We start from the raw sequence: 13,212 nt of genomic DNA on the forward strand, positions 1-13,212 counted from the left end.
TCCCTCACACTTGGGGGGCATATTATGTAGTAAGATATTTATTAGGTAAAATATCTTAGATATTTTAAGCGGTTAAGATATTTCTGAGTAACTAACCACATTTTTAGGTAAACTTATTTTTAGGTTCTCTCTATGTTCTAGAGACCCTAAATAATATTTCAGAGCAGTATCATAATCACTCTCTTGAGAGCTGAGGCTCCATAACTCACATCTGACTTGAGCGTCGGGTATCTTTGCAGGTACCTCCCCCTCCTTTGGCGAGTATGAACAACAACAATTGGAGAAGAGCAAGCGTCCCAGACAGCCAGGAGCAACAAAGACACACTGGAAAACATCTACACCGAAACAAATTCGAATGTAATTATTAATGTTTGAAAATTCCATCCTTAAAAACTTTTTAAAAATATTTATAATTTGCTCATAATGAATAATTACAATGTAATATGAATTTGTTTTGATGGTAAGAATGATAGAGATGAACTGGAGAACAACAGTGGGCATCTATGGTTTTGGAATTATATGGAAAGGTGCGTGATGTAAGGCGATGTCTGCAACGGTTATTCTCCTTGCTTCCAAGATCAGAGCATGCAGATGTAGAGCAGCTGCTTTGTCGTTGCTCCAATCTGAACCATCTTCACCAAACTCAAGCCTTCATGCTTACCAGAGCTCTCAAGAAAGACCCACCATCTTCCTCTACAACAACCTCATCTCTGCTCTATCTTCACACAATCCCACTCTTGCCATTTCTCTCTTCAACGCCATTCGCCTCCATGGCTTGCGACCGGACTCTTACTCTTTTCCTTTTGCTCTCAAGGCCGTTGCTTCTTCACCTTCCCTCCGTCTCGGCCGCCAGATTCATTCTCAAGCCATTCTTTCCGGCTTCGCCACCCATCCCATTGTCCTCACCTCCCTCATTCACATGTATTCCTCCTGCGCTAACGTTTCCTCTGCCCGCAAGCTATTTGATGCCGCCGCTTTCAAACATGTTTCTCTCTGGAACGCTATGCTAGCCAGTTATGCCAAGCTGGGTGATCTCTCCAATGCTCGCAACCTGTTTGAATCTATGCCTGAAAAGGATAGGAATGTTGTTTCATGGACTACTCTTATTTCGGGATACACGCACACTCACAGTCCTCAGCAGGCTATCACGCTTTTCCGCACTATGCTGCTCCACAACGTGCAGCCGGATAAAATTGCCATTTTGGCTGTGCTCTCTGCGTGTGCGGACTTGGGTGCTCTCCAGTTGGGAGTGTGGATTCACAAGTACATTGAAAAGCATAAACTGCCTAAGATTGTATCACTTTATAACTCTCTTATAGACATGTATGCAAAATCAGGTGACATAATTAAAGCACGCCAACTGTTTGAGAGTATGGAGCGTAAAACGATTATAACCTGGACAACCATGATTGCTGGACTTGCTTTACATGGTCTGGGAAAGGAGGCCCTCGACCTATTTTCTTGCATGGAGAAGGCTGGAGTCAGGCCAAATGAAGTGACCTTTATCACCATCCTTTCTGCTTGTAGCCATGCTGGATTGGTTGAACTGGGCCGCTATTATTTCACGGGTATGAGATCCAAATATGGAATTGAACCAACGATAGAGCACTACGGGTGTATGGTTGATTTGCTTGGCCGTGGTGGCTATCTTGAGGAAGCAAAGGAGCTAGTTAGGTTGATGCCGTCTGAAGCCAATGCAGCTGTATGGGGATCCCTTCTTGCTGCTTCAAATAGATACGGCGATGCTGCAATGGCAGCGGAAGCTTTGCACCATCTAAGTGTGATGGAGCCCCAGAATTGTGGGAATTATTCTCTCCTATCCAATACTTACGCTGCGCTTGGTAGGTGGAAGGAAGCTGGTATGGTGAGGAAGGTTATGCGGGATACGGGTATGGAAAAGGTGGCAGGTGTCAGTTTTATTGAGGTGAACAATACAGTATATGAATTCATCGCGGGAGACAGATTAAACATCAAATTTTTTGACATTTGTCATGTCCTACAAAGCATAAACGGGCAACTCAAGATGATTGATGTGAAAAGGGAACAATCCATAGAACTATATTGATGGAAGAGTTTAAAGCCTTGTGATTTGATGCTTCTAACTATGAGAAGGTGGATGATAAAATTGTAGTTTGAGTTGTAATACTTGTATTTGATATTGTGAGTTATCTTATTTGGTTGTGTACACAAATAATTTTGAAGTCTCTCATTTAAAGTCAAATTGAACAGTGAAATTTTAATGGATTATAAAAATATTCTTCATCAATTAACTACTTAAACAATAATCACGTTGAATTAAAACATGTTTTTTCGTTAATAATGATTTTTTTAATGGACTAAATTTTATTTTAATGGATTAAAAGTAACAACTTTATATAACTTTACATAAGAACAATATTATTTTATGTTAGATTTAAAAGAAAATATTTTTTTAAAGATAGTTATAAATTTTAAAAAATGTTTATTTTCTAAAATAAATGAAAAATAAAATTATTTTTAATTTTTATATGCATTGATTTGAAACTTTAATGTATGTATATGTTTTAATAAAACAATATTATATTTATTTTTCAAATTATTGTTGTTATCAAATTTGGAGCTTGGTCTTCCTACATGTGGTGGAAGTCGATCGGATTGGAAATATTTTTTCTTAATGTTAAAAAGTGGAAGGTGATTGGATTGGAAATATGTTTCTTAAGGTTGAAAAGTGGAGGGAGAGTTGGATGTTATATGTAAAATAGCAAGTATAATTTTTAGAGTATTAAAAGGCATTTAATGGCTATTAAAAGAATATAATAAAAGTGTGTAATGAATCCTTGTTCGACTATATCATCAAACACGTTTGGGCCGAGTATATATAAGTTTTTTCTGTCTCAAAAGTTTGATTTAGCCTAAGGAATGCTTGTAATCGTCCTTGTGGTTTGGCCCTACCGAGTTGTAGAATTTACTGGTGGTTTGGCCAGCCAAGCACATATATCATTTGACCATTCTCGTGAGTTTGTAGGTGTATTGGTCATTTAGTCAAGCTTGTAGGTGCATTGGTCATTCGACCAACCTCATATATCGTTTGGTCATTCGACTGTGCTTGTAGGTAGATTGGTCATTCAACAAAATCCATATATCGCTTGGCCATTCAATCGAGCTTATAGGTAGATTGGCGCGGTCGAGCTCATATATTGTTTGGTCATTCAGCCGAGCTTGTAGGTAGATTGGTCATTCGGTCACGCTCATATATCATTTGGCCATCAACCAAGCTTTCATGTAAATGGGACATTCAGTCGAGCTTGTATGTCGTTTGGCAATTCGACTGAGCTTGTAAATTGGCCATTCAGTCAAGCTTGTCGTTTGGTCATTCGGTCGTGCTTATGAATTGGCAATTCACCCGAGTTCGTTCAAAAGCCATTATGTAAGAAACACCCTTTTCGTCTTATGTTAAGTTTAAGCAAGCTTTATGCTAGACTGTCGGCTTAGCCAGGCTCAATTAGGTGTTGCCAACTTTAGGCAACTTTTGTTGGATGTTGCCGATTTTGATATATCCTAATGTTCATTTTTTGTTGAATTGATGATGACTTTTAACTTGCTTCTATACTAGATTTCTTTATCGTTACTTCACTTCGAGCACTTTCTTCAAGTATTTCTCATGTCATTCTTAGTCTTTTTCGAGCTTGTCCTCAAGTTTATTGTCCTCTCTTTAAATTATCTACTATAGCAGGAAGTAAAAGTGGTCGAGGTAAAGACTGGTCTAATGGACCGGCTTGTGTTTGAAGGTCGACCAAAACTAACAAGCAAAAACCTAGAGGTGTGCCAACTGAAAGGGATTGAGAAAAAAAAATTCAAGAATCATCAAATGAATCTTCAAGTGAGAACGACCAAATTGAAGATCGAGATGAACATCTTGACCGACTCTATGAAGGGGTTGAGGAAAAATTCAAGAATCTTCAAGTAAGAGCGACCAAGGTAAAGATCGAGATGGATGACCTGACTAGTTTATGTACAAAGGTTGGCTAAAACCCTGATGAGCTGACTTCTAAATTCTGGCAAGCAAAGGAAGAAAGACGTCAAAAGATTAGCGAGTGTCGAGCTTTTCAGGAGGAGGTGTTTCAGGTATTGTAATATCGAGTTGCTCTTGTTTTTGTACTCAGATATTAGAATGTTGAGTTCCTATTATACCTAGTCTAATGCTTTATTTAATCTCGAGTAACTTGATGTTTCCTTTGTTTGATTGACTTGATGACTTGTCTTGCCTAAATGGCTTTTTATATCACGCTTGAAGGTCTTTTTATTTTTTTTTAAAATAAAATTAGGTTTAAACAAAAAACATAAACTATCACATGAGTCCTGGTTGTGCCACATGTCAGCGTTATTGTATGTGATAATGGTTGTTTTTAATTTAGTTCCTCTATTTAAAATTTTGATTAAATTAGTGTCCCTATTTTTTAAAATGATTCAATTTTGTCCTCACAAATTTGAGACCAAATTAGTAATTAAGCTTAATTACAACTTATATATACATGTTAAAATAATTTTTTAAAATTTATACATCAAATCACTCCACATAAATACTCAAATTATTTTCTTTTTTACATTTTTTCACTTGCAAATTTTTGCATTTGAAAACTTTTATACTTGTAAAAAATAAAATAATTTAAATATATAAGTTGTAAAATTATTTTAATATAAGTTGTAATTAAGTTTAACTATTAATAACCAAATATATGGATGAAGAAATATTATAATAATATACATTTTTCCATCCAACCACCAGCTACTTATATGAGTAGTTATATATTTCTTTTTATCAACAAAGAAATATATTATGGACAAACCTAGGAAAATATAATTTATATTTTTTTCCAAAAAAACTTCAGGAAAAGAAAAAGAGAGAGGTTAAAAACTCAGCCAAATAATTTGTCGGGCTTAAATGGAATGAAAATGGGTCCATTGTAACATAACTTGATCGAGCAGTATCGGATCCTAGCCAGGCTATGTTAGTGAAGTCAAGATGTTACCATGCCAACCTATCTAGTTGACTTGATGGGCGCTAACCTAATGTGTGTCAACTTGATGGTGCTGGCTTGTTGAGCTAACATGCTTTTGGATCCCAATATTTGATTTCCTTGATGCCTACTACCGTGCTGCCATGTTACTCCATTGATCTAATGCAATGTTGAGATGGCAGGCTGCTATGTCGCTGAGGTAACATTCTTGCACATGAAATGGTAGGGTTGTGCACTCTGACCCTAGCAGATAAAGTAGCTTTCGACTACTTTCCAGATTTGCATACGTAAAAGAAGGATTTGTGGGACTTCTATTTTTTGTTTTCGCGGTGGGTTTTGATTAACGTTGGCCTCATTACTATGCAATTGTAAGTAATTTACTCTTTAGTTAATTAGTTTTAGGATTAATCTTGCTCATCTCGATCGGTCAAATTAAAGGCCGAAAAATTTGTTTAATGATCATCTGGACTCTATGGTTCAATCTCTAAGTTGGTGTTTGACTTATCCGAGCTTATATGTGATCGACCGAGCTTGGTGGCACATGCTTCAGGTTGTGGATTAACTCTGTAATTACTTTCTTCAAAATATTATTATTGATGGTTTATTTAATGGCTACACACCTCTTTATTTCATATATATTGACTTTGATAATTTATTGCATTCATCTACCAAAATGATATTCACTTATGAAAGTCATAAATCATTCATGGCATACTTGCTTGATATTTGTTTAAAATATGTTTTATTCAAAATATTATTTATTCAAGCAATCGTCTCACAAAATGTGTCATCTAACAAAAGTTCGTTAAACGTTACATATCTCAAACAACTTTTGATAAAGCATCTAATGTTTTACACCATCTGATAAATCATATATTGAATGCTTAAATAAACGATACATTTATTAATGAGTTGACAAGTGATAAAATGTTTTGAACATGCAATAAGGCCTAACGCTTATCAATGTTCAAAGTATTTAATGCATGTACGATAAAGAGTTTTGATGCTCGTATACTTTATTTTTTATATTTGTGCAGATCACTAAACTAGAAAGACTTGATTAGAATCACTACACCCAAGAAAAAGGCGTTGAGAGATATGAAGAACATTCTGAAAATGTTTCCCTTGAAGATGTATGCTTTGACACATCGTACAAACTATGTTTCGATAAAGGCTATGATAAAGCATTGTACCTCTACAAAGTAGACTCGAGTCTGACTTCTCACATAAAAGGACACCCAACTCTACATCAAGTCAACCTCTCTGTCTAACGATCATTTCTCAGGAAAAACTATATATAGACAGAAGCTTGAAGTGAAGACAAGAAGGATAATATAGACAACTTTGGAACACTGAAACAAGCTTGTTGTTACTCTGCTCACATATCATTTGAAGAAATATTTTCTATAGAAAGAAACATCAGCAAAATCTCTTATTTCATTGCACTGTCTTCGTCCTCTCTTTGAAAGTTATCCAATATGTATTTTCTTATAACATTGATTGTGTTGTACATTCTGAAGGGAATCAAAATACTTTGTGTTTAGTTCAATTGAGTTACAATTTAGAGTTATCTAAGAATAAAACAAGAAGTTATTAGAATACTTGTATACTAGGAGTTGTTAAACTCAGACTAGTCGTGTTGACTAGATGAATTAAGAGTGGTAAGAATACTCGTAAACTTAGAGAGGTAAACTCGTTAATCTTTTTAAAGATTAATGGAACCTCTTAAAAGTTCTTAAAAAAAACTAAACATAGCTCAGACTGAGTCTTTTAGAACCAAACTACTTCTAACATTGAACAACTTTTGACAAATAACCTGAAAGATGTTAACGAACAAAATTTGAAACAATCTTACAAAACATGAATTTGTGAATATCACATATTTACTTATTCATAGTTTTACTCCAATTTATAGGTAATGAAAAGTTATTAGTGTAGTCAAAATAACTAAATATAATACAATAGACTTGATAGAAAAATTACAATATTAAAAATACAGTGAAATAAAAAAAAATATGCCTAACAAGTAAGCAAAATTTTTCATTATTAATATAATTTTTAAAATGACGTTTATAAAAGTGAATAAATTTATTATATATTATATTTTTAAATTACTCATACATAGTTCTTTTTTTTTTTGTGCCAAATTTGTAGTTTATATTCTTAATTTATAAAACTGAAATTTTAAGTAATATAACTACTAACTTCAAATTTAGTTGTATCTGAATTAATTTTATTATTAAATAATTAAAAGAAATATAAAGATTGAATTGGTAATTTTAAGAAATAAAGTGATTACATTATCTCGTTAATACGGTGATTAATATAATTTATTTTTTTACTTTTTCTTTAAGTATTAATTTTGAATTTGTTGTTATTATTTAATTATTTTTGTTCAACGTTTATCTACATTGTAATTGTTATAGAAGAGAACACAAGGCTCTCTCAGTGGTTGTCTCTCTTTGGTACAGGGGAAGAAGGGTGGGAACACGGAAGAAGAAGAATCACATAACCAAAACCCACTGGTACGCAATCCAGAATCCCTCCTTTTTATCATTTTCACCATAAATATGCTAATTTATTTTCTCCCCACTTTTTGTCTGTATACAATTCGCCGCTTTAGGCACTGTAATATTTACTTTTTAGGGTTTTTTCATTGAGATAAACTTAAACCCTTTTTTCATTGAGATATGGAGCAGCTAATGTATCTCAACAAAAAGGAGAGATATCCTGTTATCATTGTCCACGAATGACGTGTTTATAGGTTAGGGGAGAGAGTAGCAAAGGGGAGAATGGAAATTGGGTGAGGAATCGGTTAGGCATTTGCGTTGGGAACAGAGTTCGCCTCTTGCAACTATAGCTGTTGTCTTCTATTCTGCATTGCGATTTTCTGTTTCCTGGTTTCTTTTTCTAAGCTGGAGTTATATTGCTGCTGTAAAGGAGTTGTTCTGCTAGAATATCATCTATTTTCTTTCATATACTACCAGTTCCATTAGGTTTTTTTAGTTCATATGATTTAAGATTTTTTTTTATTTATTTAAGAACCACAAAAAGATTCTTGAGGACAGTGAATCCTATTAATGTGTCACAAAGCAACCGAGGTGTGCTTAATGTGAGATGTGTGACTTTATCTTCTTCTTCAATGCTTTTCTCTGTAGCAACCAAGGTGTTCAGTAAAAAACAGTTGCTTAGGTAGGATTGATGATGTAATCCTTTATTTGTGCTTCAGTAAATTGGATTTTCTACATTCATGGGAAAATTTTAATACATAGTTTTGGTATAACACTGGTGAAACATGCATGAAGCCTGCCCCAACTGAAACTTGGTAGCTAGAGTTGCATCTTCTCCAGAATCTCACTCCCACAGACTCAAGGGGGAACTACCAAATGAGTGTAGTTTTATGTAATTCGGAATGAAAATATGAGAATGGGTCCAGCGAATTCTTTGCTAACACGAAAAATAATCTGTTCACATCAACAATTCAAGCCTCATCATATTTATAGTACACACAAACACATGAAACCATGGTAAGATACACTTTATTGCTATTGATAAAATGGTGAGGACCTCCAATAGGAAACAATCTTTGATTTATTATACCCTATTGTAAATGAATTACAAATTTCAACAAGCTCCCTTCCATCACCGTCAATCGTTCGTGCATATAGCTGGATTTTGGTAGTTGTTGGATGAGTTATGATTTGATATTTATTCTTCTATTCTTTCTTCTTATTATTTTATGGCCTCAGTAGTTATTTTGTTTGGTTGCTTTTGATGTTTATGATTTTTGACCATATGGAGTTATTTAAGTTTTAAGTTCAAAATTATCAACAGGTGAGAAACTACCAATGGTGGAAGAAAATGAAGAAATAAAACCATTTAAGGATTTGGGCTTATCTGAATCCCTAGCAATGAACAAACATTCAATTTCTTCAATTATGAATTAGATCTGATCGCTTCTTTTCCGAAATCATGACCTAAATTGAATTTTGTTTGCTTCTTCACTTTTTCTATTCACAGTATGTTTTATCTCTCTGGAATTTTATTGTTTCTCTCATTATATATTTCATTTTCAGAGAATAAGCAATATAAATGTAGTCTGTAATCATTTGGTCTAAAATAGAAAAAATGTTGGCCTAGAAGTTGTTTGTGAATTTGCCTGATTGAGTGGCTGTTGTCATGTGTAGAGCACAAGAGTTTGTTGCTACCTTATGGCGGGCAAGGGTGTTGGTTCGGTGACAAAGGCAGTAGCAGAATATCAGTATCCCTGGCGTGAGAAGTTAGTGAAATACAAGGATGAACTTGCTAAGGGAGTATGGGGATACTGGAACCTGGGCGCATGGAAGCCACTGAGTATCAGTGCTCGACGACGTGCCAGACTGCGAAAGGAAGTGCTCCTTGCTGGGGAAGATTGGCCCTATGATCCTGAAAGAAAGGAGATGAAGACCAGGAGGAAAGGACACAAATGTGATAGGATATCTGCCGAGAAGCGGGAAAACACGGCAAAGTTGATGGAGAAGATGCCCCAGATGTTGCAGGATTACAAGAAGAGAAGGTGGCAGAAGAAGATGAAGGAAGAAGACAAGGGAAAACTTTGATTTGGCTCCTCCTCTAATTTGGGAAGGTTTGTTACAAACTATCTTTAAGAGATGGTACATTATGTTACACCTGCTTTTGGGCTTACTTGATGTTTGTGTTTCAATTCATAATCACCCCTTCTAAAGAATATGTCCGTATGATTGTCGGGGGGGGGGGGGGGGGAATGTTATGTACACTGAAGATTGGTTTTTCCTTTCTAATTAAAGTTTTTAATTGATTTCATATCACTTTAAAATTCAGTTCAACTTGCATCCCGATTGGAGTTATGGAAATTTTCTCGTAAGATTCATGCCATCGGATTTTTTTTCTTGACCTTGCTTCAAAATTTTAACCATCAAAATGACTCATGTAGATTGACTTGAAGAGGAAGTAAAACCTATTTATGTTTGAATTTGGAAGCCCTGTGAGTTTCTATGCTCTTGTGATGAATTTCTAAATGTAACTTTTCCAAGTAACATTTTTTAGTAATAGATATGTATGTATAAGAATAGATGGCTTGTTCCATACTTTTGTGTTACGAATGACAAGTGTTTTTCCTTGTGAGGATGCTATTATAGCCATATCTAGAGTTACTCTCCATATTCCTTGACCTAAAATAAGTTGAATTTTTTTCACAGATCGATAGAGGATTTGATAATCCAGTGACTTTTTTTTTGGTGTAGCTTACTACGCTTAGCCAATATGTTCTAATCAATTATGATAAATAAGATCATATTTTGCGATATGTTCTGCAGTATCGGATTTTGTGATTTTTCCTTCTGCAGGATCCCACCATGACACGAGCGTGAAAGGAGAATCGCTCTGTTTAGAACATCTATAAAAGAGAGCCTCACCTTTTGATCTCTAATTTTGTTTGCAAAGCTCTCTGGGAAGGGAAGCTAAGAGATAAAATTTTCTAAGTTGTTCCACAAAGTGCCGTTAGTTTCATGTTAGTTTTCAAACTAACTCAATAAGAAAATGGTTGTTCAAGAAGTGAAAATAAAAGCTCGTAGATTTCACTCAGAAACTGTCAAAGATATATGAAACTACCAAAGATCAAGAATTTTACTGAAACAAACCATTATTCATAATTGACCATTTCACTTTAACGCATTGATCAAAAATCAAGATTTCATTGTTGGGGGCATACGCTGAAATTTTCATGAAGTATTAGTTCACTATTCATTATCATAGATTCATTTTATTTGTTTGCTGAAATTTAAAGAATATGTTTTATGGATCAAAGCTTATTATGGAGAGTAGAAATACCTGCTATAAACTAGGAATTACTCCTACGTAGAGGGCGGGGGAACACCTCCATGCTTAACAATCTTGACCTAAGTTGCTAGTGCATTAAACCTCGGTACTGGCATTTCAAGTTACTTCAAGTGATGAAAAGTTAAACATTATTTATTCCACAAACTAGGAATCTTTCATTACTAAAATTTGATATCGAAAAAACTAACAACCATTTGAAACTTGTTTTTTTATAATATATTATATTATAATTTGGCTCTCCCCATAGGTTCCTCCATATACAACAAAACATAATTTTTCTGACAAAATGTTCAACTTTTTTAGAAAAAAAACTACAAAAAGTGTAAATAATTCCCGTACAATTTTTTTTTGGACAAAATGACAAATTGCCCTCGTACAATATTTTGTAGACAAAATTATAGACGTTTCTGGTATAACATTTTTTGAACAAATTGCAAAACCTCTAATCACACATAACTACTCAAGCCCCGTATATCTTATATACTTACAACATTTAGATTTGTGATGATCGCCCTAAAAACAATTCGTTATTTGTATAGTATTTTCCTGTTGCTGCTCCCTCTCCATCTTACTCGTTGATAAATAATTTATTGGGTTCGAGTAGTGGAAGACAATGGGAGACTTGTCCACCCTAACGATGAATCCTTGAATTTTGATTGAAAGGTGTTTTATTCCATTTTTCATCTAAATTTTAGTTGGGTCATTAAATATTAAAAACTGGTATGTGATTGATTTTTTTTTTACAATGTGAAAAAGAAAAACTTGTGAGGAATTTTTCTAGACAGATTGCCAACCCTCCTATCACACCTAACTATCCAAATTAAACGAAGATGTGTGAAATAACAATTTTCATCTCTTCGAGAGTCGAAAAAGTGTTCAACCTTATCCATATGACCACCTTGATTTTCTTACAAAGCTTTGTTTTTTGTTTATCTTGTGAAGATGGTCATTTTTATGGTTTATAGGTATTTCTATCTGGCTCAATATATAGACTAAAGAACATGATCTAACAATACTAAGTCTCTTCATTCTAGAATAACTTAAACCTACATTTATTGGAACAATATTTACATCTTATAAGTAATATCGACAATTTGGTATTATTGTTATTATTTATGTTATTTATGATAACATAGGTTTATAACCTATGTTGATCCTATAAATAAAACTAGTATTTTTCAAGGAATACTCACTTAGTAATCAACTATATTCACTACTGCATTCATAAAAGATCCAAACTCACTTTTTTGGCTCGAGCGTCGGAGAATCTTTTACAGATTTTTGAGCAGTAAGGAATTTCATTTCGATCATCAAGAACATTCCAGATACCACTAGGATCTTGCCACATGTTTGCAGATTCGAGCTCAAGATCTCAATAAGATTATTTGGCGCCCACTATAGGACCCTAGTAAACGTTTCCTTGGCTTCACCTCCCTACAATCACCACTCAAAGTTTCGCACAAATCTCCCACAAGATGGAAGTCAACTAGGTGGCGACCCTCCACTAGTAAATGCAAACACTCATACAATAACACAACGAACAACACAGGCAATATGATACCGAGCTTGAGGCCTCATGCACTCAACAAGTCGACCTACACAAGCTCAGCAAAGGCTAATTGGTTTAGAGAATGAGAGATCATCTCTTCGACCTCGGCTTGACTCCCATGAAAAGGGCACCTATAATTCCCAAACAAGACAAAATTTGCTAACTTGGCGAGGTTCGTGTAAGAGCCAAGACCCCAGCCTGCTAGCTCGACATAAAATTGAAGGAACTCACGAACGTTTCCACTACTCTGAAGGAAGTAAAGTTTATGAGAATTAGTGTAGGATTTGATTAATGTGACAGATTAAAAAAATTTACTTCCAAATCCACTCTTACTTACCTCCAAATCCACTCAAATAAACAACAAAAAAATTTACCTTCAAATCCTCTTAAATCTCCTCCAAATTCATTCAAGTAAATAAAGTCTTAATCTTCTAGTGGTCAATCATACAATGATAAGTATTTTATTGTTGCCAACTCTAATGGTTCGATTTATTAGACCTAGAAATTTAGGGGCCCTTGAAACACCATTATCATTAAGCAATATCTTACCTTCAAGAAAGGATCATGTATAAATTTTCAATTTTAAAATTTCTGGATGAATCGTTCTTAATATATTTTAAATTGTTCATAAGTGATAAATTGAAATAAAATTTTCTAAAATGATCTATCAAAATAGTTCAAAATCAAATTTAAATTACACAATCCAAATTATTCCAATATATATATATATATTTAAATACTACTGAGTAATCTAAAAGTTTTTAAATACCTTTTGAATTGCATTTTTTTAGAAAATATAAAGATTTTAAA

The 13,212-nt window shown here is 34.2% G+C and overlaps 2 protein-coding genes across 3 annotated transcripts; both read left to right on the forward strand.

Moving 5' to 3' along the window:
• Positions 1-408: 408 nt before the first annotated feature.
• Positions 409-2,226, forward strand: LOC108335304 (pentatricopeptide repeat-containing protein At5g56310). The gene has a single exon (XM_017571292.2). It carries the CDS (start codon positions 545-547, stop codon positions 2,063-2,065), a length of 1,521 nt encoding a protein of 506 aa, XP_017426781.1. The 5' UTR covers positions 409-544; the 3' UTR covers positions 2,066-2,226.
• A 5,182-nt stretch (positions 2,227-7,408) lies between these two features.
• LOC108335236 (uncharacterized) lies at positions 7,409-10,671 on the forward strand. 2 transcript variants are annotated; one of them, XM_052869735.1, is made up of 3 exons: positions 7,409-7,522; positions 9,185-9,621; positions 10,361-10,671. In XM_052869735.1, the coding sequence occupies exon 2, from the start codon at positions 9,209-9,211 to the stop codon at positions 9,593-9,595; it is 387 nt and encodes a 128-aa protein (XP_052725695.1). In that variant the 5' UTR covers positions 7,409-7,522; positions 9,185-9,208; the 3' UTR covers positions 9,596-9,621; positions 10,361-10,671. The 2 variants fall into 2 exon arrangements, with proteins under 2 accessions (XP_052725695.1, XP_017426700.1); XM_017571211.2 differs by lacking the exon at positions 10,361-10,671 and having other exon boundaries at positions 9,185-9,818.
• Positions 10,672-13,212: the final 2,541 nt, after the last annotated feature.

This window comes from Vigna angularis, chromosome 10, assembly GCF_016808095.1.
Source record: "Vigna angularis cultivar LongXiaoDou No.4 chromosome 10, ASM1680809v1, whole genome shotgun sequence".
NCBI classification, from domain to species: Eukaryota; Viridiplantae; Streptophyta; class Magnoliopsida; order Fabales; family Fabaceae; genus Vigna; species Vigna angularis.

Excerpts from the sequence above, each read along its gene's own strand:
- LOC108335304 (XM_017571292.2), top strand. The coding sequence starts at position 545 with ATGTCTGCAACGGTTATTCTCCTTGCTTCCAAGATCAGAGCATGCAGA.
- LOC108335236 (XM_052869735.1), top strand. The coding sequence starts at position 9,209 with ATGGCGGGCAAGGGTGTTGGTTCGGTGACAAAGGCAGTAGCAGAATAT.